The 14680-nt window shown below is 37.2% G+C and overlaps 2 protein-coding genes across 4 annotated transcripts in view; one reads left to right on the forward strand and one right to left on the reverse strand.

Moving 5' to 3' along the window:
- Nucleotides 1–14680, forward strand: part of MRPL35 (mitochondrial ribosomal protein L35) — a 471157-nt gene that overhangs the window by 278429 nt on the left and 178048 nt on the right. The window lies entirely within an intron of this gene.
- CHMP3 (charged multivesicular body protein 3) overlaps nt 1–14680 on the reverse strand; it is a 62441-nt gene that overhangs the window by 19329 nt on the left and 28432 nt on the right. For 2 of the 3 annotated variants that reach the window (XM_081796728.1, XM_081796730.1), the window contains one exon: nt 6–185. The exons of the other annotated variant lie outside the window; for it this stretch is intronic. In XM_081796728.1, the coding sequence (XP_081652854.1) occupies nt 6–185 (180 nt within the window). The remainder of the gene's footprint in view (nt 1–5; nt 186–14680) is intronic. 3 annotated transcript variants of the gene reach the window in all.

Genomic DNA, 14680 nt, shown 5'->3' on the forward strand with positions numbered 1-14680 from the left:
CTTACCCAGCTGGTTCTTCATCCCCATGAGCACAGAGTTCATGTGAGCTTTGGAAGCATAGAGCTTGCTCACAGCCTTCCTTGACCTGATCATCTCCTTGGCTAGAACCACACAGACGTCCTTCTGACCCTTCTTGGCAGCATCTTTCACTGACCGTTTCACTTTTTCTTCTTCTCTTTGGATATCTAAATTTAGATCATAACACAAAACACCAAAAATTAAAGGTAAACCAGGAAATGTATTGGCACTCAAATCTGTTCTTATGGTGACCTAACTGTGTCTATTAAAAGGAAAACAGGGGCAGCTGGCTGGCTCAGTCAGTGGAGCGTGCAACTTTGGATCTCAGGTTTGTGAGTTTGAGCCCCATGTTAGGTGTAGAGAGTTCTTAAAAATAAAATCTTTAAAAAAATTAAAAATACAAGGAAAACAGAGAGGAACATATAAACAAAATTAAAATAATGTAATAGGTTTTCATTTTTTCCAGAAACAACATTAAAGTAACTTAAAAGTAAATCCTACTATAGCAAAATTTCAAAACTGCTTTGGTAAGGGCATCTGTTGGTACTGGTACTAAGGAACTTTAAAAATACTGTAAATGAATATATTCCAGAGCTTGCTCTAATAATCAATAGTGTTCCCACGATTATGGGAGTATAATCTCTACATTCGTTAATGATTTATAAAATCCTGCAACTTAAGGAAAACCCAAACATATTAAAAGTATCAAAACATCATCAACTAGAGGTAAGATAGGTCTAATTATGTGTTTGATGAACAGTAGAGAGATTTTTATTGTGGTAAACACACATAACATAAATTTTCCATCTTAACCATTTTTAAGTGCACAGCTCAGTGGTATTAAGTACATTCATATTATTGTGAACCATCACCACCATCGCTCTCCAGAACTCTTTATAACCTTCCAAACGGAAACTCAGGCAATGTGCCCAGGGTGGCGGGGATCTGTCTCTTGCTCCAACAGTGTGCGGACAGAATAGCCTCCAACCACCTTTCTAGTTGCAATCTTTGGAATCGTCTCTCAGCCATCCTCCACCTAGGGGACCAGCCAACATCATTATTTCGATCTTAGCTCTTTACTGCCATCAACCGTGAGTGCCTAGATTGGTCAGAATTATTCCACTGAGGGTCTGTGATTCATAAGAATTATTCCGCCGTCAACCTCCTGGTCAACATTCACCTGCAGGCCTCCCATACCTACCTCTCTCCTCAGCTTCTATTTCAACCACTATGATGTGGCTCAGCAGGGAGGGGGCCACTTCCTCCACAAGTGGGCACCAAGCATCTCTTGAAGATGCAGAACCAGTGCCCTCTTCCAGGAGGTGCAGAAGCCACCCCAAGATGAGTGGGGCAAAGTCTTGGATACCACAGAAAACACCATGCCCCTGGAGAAAAACCCGAACCACGCCCTTTGGCATCTGCAAGCCCCGGCTTCTGCCCATGCAGACCTCCACTCCTGGGAGAACCACTTCCTAGATAAGGAGGTGACACTCGTCAAGAAGATGGCGACCACCTGACTCACCTCCGCAGGCTGGCCAGCCACCAGGCTGGGTGAGGATCTCTCATGTAAGACTAAGAGCCTGCAGAGCCTAGCAGCCTTTGAGGGGCCCTTCTTGCCCCCTCTGGTGTCTGGGGTTCTGCCTGAGGCTCTCCCTACAGGCACCTGGAGCCCTTGCCCAAGCCCTGGACCATCTGGAAACACTTTTTGTGGCAAAAACAAGACACCTGAAACTCACACCCATTAAACAATAACACGCCATTCCCTCCTCTCACCAGCCCCTGTAACCGTCATTCTACTTTCTGCCTTTATGAATGACTACTCTAGGTACCTTATATAAATAGAATCATAGACTATTTGTCTTTTTGTGACTAGCTTATTTCACTTAGCAGAACATCCTTAAGGTTCATCCATATTGTTGCATGTATCAGAATTTCTTTTCTTTCTAAAACTGAATAATACTCCATTGCGTGTATATACCAAATACCAAATTTTGTTTATCCATTCATCCAACAACAGACATTTGGGTTGCTTGAACTCTGAGCTATTGTGAATAATGATGCTATGAACATAAGTGTACAAATATCTCTTGGAAGCCCTTTCAAATCTTTTGTGTACATACCTATATTACCATAGACTGGGTGCCTTAAACAACATAAATTTATTTCTGACAGTTCTGGAGGCTGGAAGGTCTAAGATCAAGGTGCCAACAACCAATCTGGTTCCTGCTGAGAGCCTGTTTCCTGGTATGCAGATGGATACCTTCTTGCTGTATCCTCACATGGCCAAGAGATACTAACATTCAGTCCATAGCATTCTGCCTCCACCCAAATTTATGTCCTTCTAAATGCAAAATGTATTCATTCCATCCCAACCACCTCAAAAGTGTTAACTCGTTCCAGCATCAACTTGAACTTCTAAAGTCCGAAGTCTCATCTAAATATCATCTAAACCTTACACCTGAAACTAATGTAACATTGTGTCAACTATACTAGAAAAATAATCAATCAATAAACATCTAAATCAGGTATGGGTGAGACTCAAGGTATGATTGATCCTGAGGCAAAATTCCTCTCCAGCTATGAACACATGACTGGCGTAAGATAGACATTTTCATTCCAAAAGGGAGAAAAAGGAAAGAAGGAAGAGGTGACAGTCCCAAGCAATTCCAAAACCTAGCAAGGCAAACGCCACAAGATCTTAAGATTTAAGAATAATCCTCTTTGACTCAATGCTCTGACTTCCAGACCCACTGAGGTGGCAATATCACCCCCATGTTTTGGTGGGGCACCACAATGCTGTGGCTTTCTGTGGAGGCCCCACCTAACCTGAGGGTCTACCAGGCAGGGGGTCACACCCCCAGGGCCCTGCCAGCAGTCCTTCTCTATGGCTTTGACTGGAGGCAGTCTGGATTACTAGAACCAAGATGGCAGCCCTGATGATCTCTGAATCAGCTTTTGGAACATTCTTTCCTTTCCTTGAAAATAGTGCAGGTTTAAAGGCTAATCGTTTGTTTATCGTCCTGTCCTGTAGAATCTAAGTCTGACAGCCTTCCTTCATTCCGACCTGTATCCATTTCCTTCAGTTCAAATTGGCAGTGATCTTGCTGGGGTCACTGAAGAAGTCCACGGTTAACACATGTTCTAATCTCCTTACCAAACAGTTGGTCATCCATACCCTTGTTGTCTTCTTCCAAACATGCTTTCTCATTTTCTGCAATATGTGCAGATTGAGGCTATGCCAAATCTTTAAGTTCTGGTTCCTTTTTGCTTAACAATTCCTTCTTTGAAATAATAAATGAATTCAGTAACATTGCAGGATATAGTACGCAGAAATTGGCTGCATTTCTATACATTAATAATAAAATAACAGAAAGAGAAAGTAAGAAAACAATTCCATTTACACTTGCACCAGAAAAAATAAATACCTAGGAATAAACTTAACCAAGGAGGTGAAAGACCTGTATTCTGAAAACTATAAAACACTGATGAAATCAATGAAGATGACACAAACAAATGAAAAGATATCCCATGCTCATGGACTGGAAGAATTAATATTGCTAAAATGTCTATACTACTCAAAGCAATCTACAGATTCATTGCAATCCTTATCAAAGTACCAAAAGCATTTTTCACAGAACTAGAACAAATAGTACTAAAACTTCTATGCAACCACAAAAGACCCTGAATAGCCAAAGCAACTTTGAGAAAGAACAAAGCTGGAAGTATCATAATCCCAGATTTCAAGATCTATTACAAAGCTATAGTAATCAAAAGACTATGGTACTGGCCACACACAAAAAAGACATATAGATCAACAGAACAGAATACAGAGCCCAGAAATAAACCCATACTTACATAGTCAATCTATGACAAAGGAGACAAGAATATACAATGCAGAAAAGACCGATTTTCAGTAAATGGTGCTGGAAAGTTGGACAGCTACTTGCAAAATATGAGGCTACACCACTTATACCATACACAAAAATAAACTAAAAATGGATTAAAGACCTAAATGTTAAGACCTGAAACCATAAAACTCCTAGAAGAAAACACAGGCAGTAATGTCTTGGACATTGGCCTTAGCAAGATTTTTCTAGATAGGACTCCTCAGGCAAGGGAAACAAAAGTAAAAATAAATTATTAAGACTACACCAAAATGAAAGCTTCTGCAAAGTGAAGGAAACCATCAATAAAACAAAAAGGCAACCTACTGAATGGGAGAAGATATCTGCAAATAATATATCCAAATAGGGGTTAATATCCAAAATATAGAAAGAACTTATATAACTCAATGCCAAAAAACCCCAAGCAAACACAAACAAAAAACCACCCCAAACAATGATTTAAAAATGGGCAAAGGATCTGAATAGATATTTCTCCAAATACATACAGATGGCCAACAGATCCATGAAAAGATGCTCAACATTACTAATCATCAGGGAAATGTAAATTAAAACCACAATGGGGTATCACCTTACACCTGTCAGAATGGCTAGAATAAAAAAGACAAGAAATGACAATTGTTGGCAAAGATGTGGAGAAAAGGAAACTCTCATGTACTCTTGGTGGGAATGTAAATTGGTGAAAATGGAGAAAAATAGTATGGTCCCTCAAAAACTTAAAAATAGAAATACTATATGATCCAGTAATTCCACTACTATTTACCCAAAGAATACAGAAAGACTAATTCGAGGAGACATATGCACCCCTATGTTTATTGCAGCATTCTTTACCATAGCCAAGATTTGGAAGCAGCCCAAGTATCCATTGATACATGAATGGATAAAGATGGGGTATAGACACACAATGGAATATTACTCAGCCATAAAAAGGAATGAAATCTTGTCATTTGTGACAACGTGGATGAACCTAAAGGTTATTATGTTAAGTGAATTAAGTCAGACAGAGAAAGACAAATACTGTATTATTTCACTTATATCTGGAATCTAAAAAGTAAAACAAATGAACAAACAAAAAGAAACAGATCCATAGAGAACAAACTTATGGTTGTCAGAGGGGTGGGGGGGAGGTTGGAGGGTGGGCAAAAATGGGTGAAGGGGAGTGGTAGATACAGGCTTCCAGTTATGGAATGAATAAGTCACTGGGATAAAAGGTACAGTGTAGAGTATTTTAATAGTGTTGTATGGTAACAGATGGTAGTTACACTCAAGGTGAGCATAGCATAATGCATAGAGACGCTGAATCACTTAAGTTGTAAACCTGAAACTAATGTAACATCATGTGTCAACTACACTTCAATAAAAGAAAGAAAAACAATTAATTCTTCAGTTCCTTTCTTTCTCCTTGCATTTTACTATAAACAGGAAGAACCAAGCCTCCCCTCCAATACTTTGCTTAGAAATCACTTGAGCTAAATATACAATTTCATTGCTTGCAAGTTCTAACTTCCACAAAACACTAGACCCCAAACACAGTTCAGCCAAATTCTTTGCCATTTTATAAACAAATGCCTTTTCTCCATTTCCAGTAACATATTCCCCATTTCCAGCTGAATGGCCTTTAACATCCGTATCTTTACCAATATTATGTACACAGTTATTTAAGTGTTCTCTAACAAGATGGAGGCTTTCTCTCCAGCTTTTTTTTTTTTTCCCTAAGCCCTCCCCGGAATTGCCGTTGAAGTTCCGTTCCTGGCAAAGTAGGCTTTTCTTAGCTTGCAACTCAACACTCTTCTAGCCTCTACCCATTCTGGACCCCGTTCCAAAGCTGCTTCCACATTTTTACATGTTTGGTACAGCAGCACCCCACTTCGTGGTATGAATATCTTATTAGGTCAGGCTGCTATAACAAATACCATAGATTTGGTGAATTAAACAACAGAACTCATTTCAAACCCTTCTGGGGACTGGGAAGTCCGAGATGAATGTGCTGGCTAATTCAATTCCTGATGAGAGCCCTCTTTCTAGTTTGCAGATAGACACCTTCTTGCTGTATCCTCACATCATGGACAGAGATTATCTTTCTTGTGTCTCTTCTGAAAAGGGCACTAATCCCAACCATAAGGGCTCCGCCTTCATGATCTAATTATTCCCAAACCCCCCCACCTCCATATTATCACCCTGGGGATTAGGACTTCAACATATGAATTTTGGGGGCAAAACAAACATTCAGTCCATAGTAATACTCAAAAGTGTAACTGTGGAATCACATGGCAATTCTATTTTTAACTTTTTGAGGAACAGCCATACTGTTTTCCACAGCTGCTGTCCTCATTTTACATTCCCACCAACAGTGATCACTGGTTCCAGTTTCTCTATATCCTTGCCAACACTTATTTTGTTTTGTTTTGATTAATAGCAGCCATCCTAATGGGTGTGAGGTGTTCTCTCATTGTGGTTTTGATGTGCATTTCCCTAATGATTAGTAATTCTGAACATCTTTTCATGTGCTTATTGACCACTTGTATATCTTCTTTGGAGAAATATTCTAAAAGGCTTGAAAGTCTATTTGAGCCCTTTGTCCATTTTTGAATAGGACTGTTTTTACAGTTGAGTCCTAAGAATTTTATATATATATTCTGGATATTAATCCCTTATCAGATATATGATTTACAAATATTTTCTTCCATTTGGTGGGTTATCTTTTTATTCTATTTATTTTTTTTACTATGTTTTGCGATTCATAAAGCTTTTTAATTTTCATGAAGTCCAATTTGTTCTATTTTTGTAACAACAAACAAAACCTGTGGCTTTGAGGTCATATCCAAGAAATCACTTCCAAATCCAATGTCATGATGCTTTTGCCCTATGTTTTCTTCTAGGAGTTTTACAGTTTTAGCTTTTACATTTAGGTCTTTGATCCGTTTTGACTTAATTTTTATATACGGTGTTAGGTAAGAGTCCAACCTCATTCTTTTGCTTGTGGATATCCAGTTCTCTCAGCACCATCTGTTGAAAAGACTCTTTTCCCCATCTTGGCACCCTTGTCAAAAATCATTTGGCCATATATGTAAGGGTTTATTTCTAGGCTCTCTACTCTATTTCATTGGTCTTTATGACTGTCTTCATGCAGGTAGTACACTGGTTTTATTTCTTTCTTTTTTTTTTTTTTAAAGATTTTATTTATTTATTCATGAGAGACAGAGAGAGAGGCAGAGGGAGAAGCAGGCTCCCAAGGAGCAGAGAGCCCGATGCGGGACTCGATCCCAGGACCCTGGGATCATGACCTGAGCCGAAGGCAGACGCTTAACCATCTGAGCCACCCAGGTGCCCCACTGGTTTTATTTCTATAGCTTTATAGTAAGTTTTGAAGTAAGAGGGTGTGAATCCTTTTTTTTTTTTCAAAACTGTTTTAGCTCTTCCTTGAGATTCTATACGAATTTTTAAATGGATTTTTCTATTTCTAAAAAAAAGTCATTGGGATTTTGATAGGGATTGCATTGAATATGCAGATCAGATTGGGTGCTATTGATATCTTAACAATATTAATTATTCCAATCCATAGACACAGAATGTATTTCCATTTATTTATACCTTTAATTTCTTTCAGTAATGTTTTTATACTTTTCACTGTACAAGTCTTTCACCTCCTTGGCTAAGTAAATTTCTAAGGATTTCATTCTTTTTGTTGCTACTATAAATAGGATTATCTTCATATTTCCTTTTCAGATTGTTCACTGTTAGTGTACAGAAATGCAACTGACTTTTGTGTGTTTTGTATCCTGCTAATTTGCCGAATTCATTTATTAGTTCTAACAGTTTTGTTAGAACTAATAGATTTGTTTGGAATCTTTAGGGTTTATACACATAAGATCATCATATTATCTACAAAGAGGTAATTTTACTTCTTCCTTTCCAATTTGGATGCCTTTTATTTTTTACTTAATTGCTTTGGTTAGATCGTCCAGTACTCTGTTGGGGAGAAGTAGCCAAAGGCAGACATTCCTGCATTGTTCCTGACCATAGAGAAAAACCTTTCTATCTTTCACCACTGAGTGTAATGTTTGCTGTGGATTTTTCACATATGGCTTTTATTACATTGAGGCAACTTCCTTCTATTCCTAGTTTGTTGAATGTTACCATAAAAGGGTGTCAAATTCTGTCTGCATCAATTGAGATGATCATGTTTTTTTTCCTTTATTTTGTTGATATACTATATTACATTGGTTGATTTACATATATTGAACTATCCTTGCATTCCAGGAATCCCACTTCGTCATGGAGTATAATCCTTTTGAATTGTCTGCATTTTTTTTAAATTTATGCATCAGCATTCATAGGGGATATTGGTCTATGGTTCTCTATTCCATTTTTTTTTTAAGATTTTATTTATTTGACAGAGAGAGACACAGTGAGAGAGGGGACACAAGCAGGGGGAGTGGGAGAGGGAGAAGCAGGCTTCCCACAGAGCAGGGAGTCCGACGTGGGGCTTGATCCCAGGACTCTGGGATCATGACCTGAGCCAAAGGCAGACACTTAATGATTGAGCCACCCAGGCATCCTGGTTCTTTATTCCTGTAGTGTATCAAGGTAATGATGGCTTTATAAAACAACTAAGGAAGTGTTTTTTCCTCAATTTTTTGGAAAAGTTTGAGAAGAACTGGGGTTAGTTCTTTAAATATTTGGTAGAGGGCGCCTGGGTGGCTCAGTTGGTTAAGCGACTGCCTTCGGCTCAGGTCATGGTCCTGGAGTCCCGGGATCGAGTCCCGCATCGGGCTCCCTGCTCGGCAGGGAGTCTGCTTCTCCCTCTGACCCTCCTCCCTCTCATGCTGTCTCTCATTCTCTCTGTCTCAAATAAATAAAATCTAAAAAAAATAAATAAATAAATAAATAAATATTTGGTAGAAATCACCAGTGAATACATAAGGTCAAGGACTTTTCTTTGTCAGGAAATTTTTTATTACTGATCCAATCAAGTCTGTTCAGATTTGCTCTTTATTTCAGTCTTGGTAGGTTTTGTGATTCTAGGAATTTGTCCATTTCAAAATGTGTTATCCAATTCATTGGTACACAACTGTTCATAGTACCCTTATATATATTTTTTAATTTCCGTAGAATCATAGTAACGCTCCCACTTTCACTTCAGATTTTAGGGACTTGAGTCCCCTCTCTCTCTGTCCTCCCACTTTTAGTCAATCCAGCCAAAGACTGGTTAATTTTCAAAGAAAATTAATTTTCAAAGAACTCACTTTTGGTTTCTTGTTCTCTACTGTTTTTCTATTCTCTATTTTATTTACCTCTGCTCTAATCCTTATTATTTCATTCTGCTAGTTTAGGTAAGTTTCTTGTTCTTCCAAATCTGTGAGATGTGAAGTTAGAGGTGGTTGATTTGAGATCTTTCTTCTTTTTTAATGTTAGCATTTTTATAGCTATAACTTCCCTCTGAGCACTGCTTTTGCTACATACCACAAGTTGTTTTTGTTTTTGTTTTTTTAAGATTTTATTTATTTATTTGAGAGAGAGAGAATGAGAGAGAGGGCACATGAGAGGGGGGAGGGTCAGAGGGAGAAGCAGACTCCCTGCCAAGCAGGGAGCCCGATGCAGGACTTGATCCAGGGACTCCAGGATCATGACCTGAGCCGAAGGCAGTCACTTAACCAACTGAGCCACCCAGGTGCCCCATACCACAAGTTTTGATATATTGTGTTGTGGTTTTCACTCATCTCTAAATACTTTGTAGTTTCCCTTGTGAATTTTTTTGACAAATCTGTTGTTTTAAGAATGTGTTATTTTCCCAATATTTGTGAATTTTCCAGTGCTCCTTCTACTGATTTCTAGTCAACCCTTGTAGTCAGAGAAGATACTTTATATATTTTTTAAATTGATCGAGACTTGCTTTTTGAGTCAACATATGGTCCATTCTGAAGAATGTCCCATGATCACTTGAGAAAAATGTGTATTCTGTTGTTGGGTATTCTATAGTGGTCTATTAGATCTAGTTGATTTATTGTGTTGTTCAAGTACTCTTATTTCCTTATTTATCTTCTGTCTGGTTGTTATATTCACATTTTTAAAAAGACTTATTTATTTAGAGACTGTGCACATGAGCAGGGGGGAGGGGTAGAGGGAGAGGGAGAAAGAGAATCTCAAGCAGACTCCACACTGAGTGTGGAGACCCACTCAGGGCTTGATCTCACAACCCTGAATCATGACCTGAGCCAAAATCGAGGCTTAACCAACTGAGCCACTCAGGTGCCCCTGGCTTTATACTCACCTTTGAGAGTAGGTTATTAAAATCTCCAACTATTATTGTAGAATTATTTCCCCCTTTAATTTTGTCAGTTTTTACTTCACATATTTTGACAATCTTTTTAGATGCATAGATGTGTATAATTAATTATTATAACCTCTTATTCTACTGAAACCATTAGTAATATAGCATGTCTTTTTGACTTGTAATCTTTTTGATTTAAAGTTTGTTTTATATTAGTATAGCAACTTCCACTCTCTTTCGGTTACCATTTCCACGGGACATCTTTTTCTGTCCTTTCACCCTCAACCAATTTCTACTTTTGGATCTAAAGTGAGTGACTTACAGATAGCACAGAGTAGGATCATTTTTAAAAATCAATTTTTCCAAGCTCTGTCTTTCAACTGAAGAGTTTAATCCATTTACATTTAATTACTGACAAAGAGGTGCCTACTTCTGCCATTTTGCCAATTTTTCTGTAAGCCTTACAGCTTTTTTGTCTTTCATTTCCTTCATTAATATCTTCTTTTCTGTTTACTTTTCTTCATAGTGAAACTTTTCAAATCCTATTTCATTGGCTTTTTTGTATAATCTATAGCTATTTTCTTTGTGGTTACCATAGGGATTACAGTTAATACACTAAAGTTATAACACTAATTTGAATTTATATGAGCTTAACTTGAATAGCATATAAAAACTTTATTTCTATATAGCTCTGTCCCTACCCCCATTCAGTTACTGATGTCACAAAAATACATCTTTCTGTAGTGTGAGTTCAAAAACATAGCCTAATGTATTTCTTCAAATGCCCAAGTCTCCTAAATCATGTAGAAAACAAAAAAAGGAGTTACAAACTGAAGTTACAAAAATACTAGCTTTTATAATTGCCCATGTATTTACCTTTAACAGAGATATTTATTTTTTCATATGGCTTCAAGTTACTATCATACTTTAATTTCAACCAGGACACCCTACAGGGGTGACACCCTGACTTCCTGCCAGGCTGGTCTAGTGGTAACAAACTCCCTCAGCTTTTGTTTATCTAGGAATGCCTTGATTTCTCCCTTGTTTTGCTGAATATAAGATTCTTGGTTGATAGTTCTTCTTTCAGCATTTGAATATATCAACCCACTGCCTTCTGGCCCTCAACACTTCTGGTGAGGAACCTGCTGAAAATCTTACTGAGGTTCCTTATATATGGTAAGTCCTTACTCACTGCTTTAAACATTATCTATCTAAAGTTTGACATTATAATGGGGCATTATAATGTGCATTGGCATGGGTCTCTTTGAGTGTACACTATTTGGAGTATGTGGAACTTCTTGGATGATTATATTCATGTCTTTCATAAAATTTGAGTTGTTTACAAAGTATATGTTGAATAAAATTGATCATCTCAAATGATCAAAATGATCTAAAAGTCACTAGTCTTTTAAATCATCTCCCTGCCCCTTTCTCTATTTTCCTTCTGGGACTCCCACAAAGTGTACGCTGGTCCACTTCACGATGTCCTACAGATCCATTAGGCTCAATTTACTTCAATTTTTTCCCCTTCTCTTCAGACTTGATAATTCCAACTATACTATTTTCAAGTTCACGGACTCTTCTGCCCGCTCAAATCTGCTTCCAAGTAACTCTAATGAATTTTTCGTCTCATTTATTGTACTCTTCAGCAGCAGAATTTCTTTTTGGTTTCTTTTCGTATTTTCTCTTTTTATTGATATTTCCACTTTATTCATGTTTAATTTTCTTGCCTTTGTCCACATTTTACTTTGGCTCTTTGTGCATCTTTAAAACAGTTGTTTACAAAGTATCTGTTGAGTAAAATAGTCATCTGGTCTTTCTCAGGGACATTTTCTGTTCATTTGTTTTCCTTTGGATGGGCCATATCTTCCTGTTTGTACATCTTGTGATTTTGTTGTTGTTGAAAATGAGACCTTTGAATCTTACAACTCTGAAGTCAGATTCTCCCACTTCACCAGGGTTTGCTATTTTTTTGTTTTTATTGCTGCAGGGTATCTCTGTGTTGGGGATCAATCTACATTGTAAACTTAAAGTCTTCTCAGGTCTTTGCAGAGCAGTAGCTTGCCCTGGGTGTGCACAGTGACCTTTTCTATTCCACCATATATGTGGTTGCTTTTGAATGTCTTTTGATATTAGGAATGTAAGATGGTACAGTGTGCTATGGAAAGCACTATGGTGTTTCCTCAAAAATTAAATATAGAATTACCATTTGACCCAGCAATTCCACTACAGAGTATATGGTACCAAAAAAAAAAAAAAAGATGAGAGCAGGGATTCAAACAGATACTTGTACACTCATGTTAATAACAGGATTATTCACAATAACCCAAATGTAGAACAACCCAAATGTCCGTATAAAGATGAATAAACAATGAAGCATGCATACAATGAAGTACTGTTCAATCTTAAAAAGGAAGTTAACTCTGATTCATGCTATATAACATGGATGAATGTTGAAAACATTATGGTAAGTAAAATAAGCCAGGCACAACGGGACAAATATTCTTGATTCCACTTATATGAGGTACTCAGAATAGTGAAATTATACACAGAGACAGAAAACAGAATAGTGGTTACCAGGGGACTTGGGCGTTGGTTGCAGGGGTGGGGTGGTGGGGGCAGACAGAGAGTCATTATTTAATGGGTACAGAGTTTCAGTATGGGATGAAGGAAAAGTTTGGAGATGGACAGTGGTAATGGTTGCACAGCAATGTGAATGTACTTAATGTCACTGTATACTTAAAACTGGTTAGTTTTAGGTTATGTATACTTTACTATAATAAGAAATAAATCAATGTGGGGCACCTGGTTGGCTTAGTCAGTTAAGTGTCTGCCTTCAGCTCAGGTCATGATCCCAGGGTCCTGGGATCGAGCCCCACGTCGGGCTCCCTGCTTAGTGGTGAGCCTGCTTCTCCCTCTCCCCACTGCTTGTGCTCTCTCTCACTCACTCTCTTTCTCAAATAAATAAATAATCTTAAAAAAAAAGAAGAAATCAATGAAACAGCAACTAGAGAAGTATGAGCCATTCATAAGTAAGTGTGTGTGTGTAAATATAAGTACAGACAGACCTATCTGAAGGGATGATTACCAAAATATTTATGGTATTATCTTTGAGTGGTAGAATTTCAGGGTGATTTTAACTTTCTTATTTATACTCTCCTGCATCGATATGTATATTATTACCTTTATACTCATGAGGGAGGGATGTAGAAATGAAGCTATTGTTATCTGAAGAGAGGGGCAATATAAATGATCAAAATCCATACTAATATTGCCCATCATGAGTGCTCTAAATGTGTTTCACATCTAACTGAAAGCTAAAAATGTGGAATATCTTGAGTCCTTCATGAGAAGATGAGAACTACCTGTAGTTATACTTTGGTTTATTGAAGTTACTATTTTCTCTTTAAACTTTTTATTTAAGTATAGCATACACACAGAAAAGTATACTGTAGAGTTAAATGAATTTTCACAAAGTAAACACACCCATGTAACCAGGAACCAGATCAAGAAACAAAGTATCACAAAGTATCTCTTTATGTCCACCTTAATTCACCATGCCCCAAAGGGTAACCAATATCCAGACTTAAAGATCATAGGTTAATTTTGCAGGTTCTAGTTTTTACACTGGTATTTCTTTAAAAAAATCTATTCACCTTGACTGCTAATATAAAACCAAATGAAAGACAATAAAAGTTTCTATGATAAATCTTCAAATGGAAGTAATATTTAAAGCAATCACATTACTTCAAAGTCAGACTTTGTCTAAAGCAACCCCCTCCCCCCCCTTTTTTTTTTGGTATCACCATCAGTGTAGTAAACCCTACTTTATGCCAGGTACTGGCATAAACACTTTACATACATTTGCAAATTTAAATGTCATAACAATTCTATGAGATTCAAAGAATTTTAATAGGGATAGATGGCTAATTGACAGCAAACACGGGGTTTAAATTTGGTAGTGCTGACTCCAAAACCCATGATCTTTTTCTGATACCATGTTAGAGTTAGTTAACTAATGAACTGCTACAAATGAAAAATAATAGGAAATATCATGAAAGAGATAGGGCTTAAAGATAATTTCATAAATAAGAATGTATAAAATGAGCAAATAATAAAGTAAAATAAAATCAGCAAAGCACAAAACAGGAATGAACAAGGCTTGTGAGACACTACCTGCATTTACAAGGTTTCTAAAGATGACACTGCAATTGTTTGTTCTACTATACGTTTTATTTCTACCTGTTCCAAGCCTCACATTATTTTTACTTAAAACAGTAAATAATGTTTAAAGGAAACTTTAAAAAGAAAAAAAATAATATATTTACTTACATACCTAATATTTCCAGCATGCTTCATGCCTCTGGGTAGATCCCAGTTTGTATTGGTTATAATTTTCTTTCAGCTTACAACTTCCTTTACCATTTCTTGTACTGCAGATTTCCTGGCAGCAAATTCTCTTGGCTTTTGTTTAAAAATCTTTATTTCA

Source organism: Leptonychotes weddellii, chromosome 10 (genome assembly GCF_054177405.1).
Source record: "Leptonychotes weddellii isolate Sample4059 chromosome 10, ASM5417740v2, whole genome shotgun sequence".
NCBI classification, from domain to species: domain Eukaryota; kingdom Metazoa; phylum Chordata; class Mammalia; order Carnivora; family Phocidae; genus Leptonychotes; species Leptonychotes weddellii.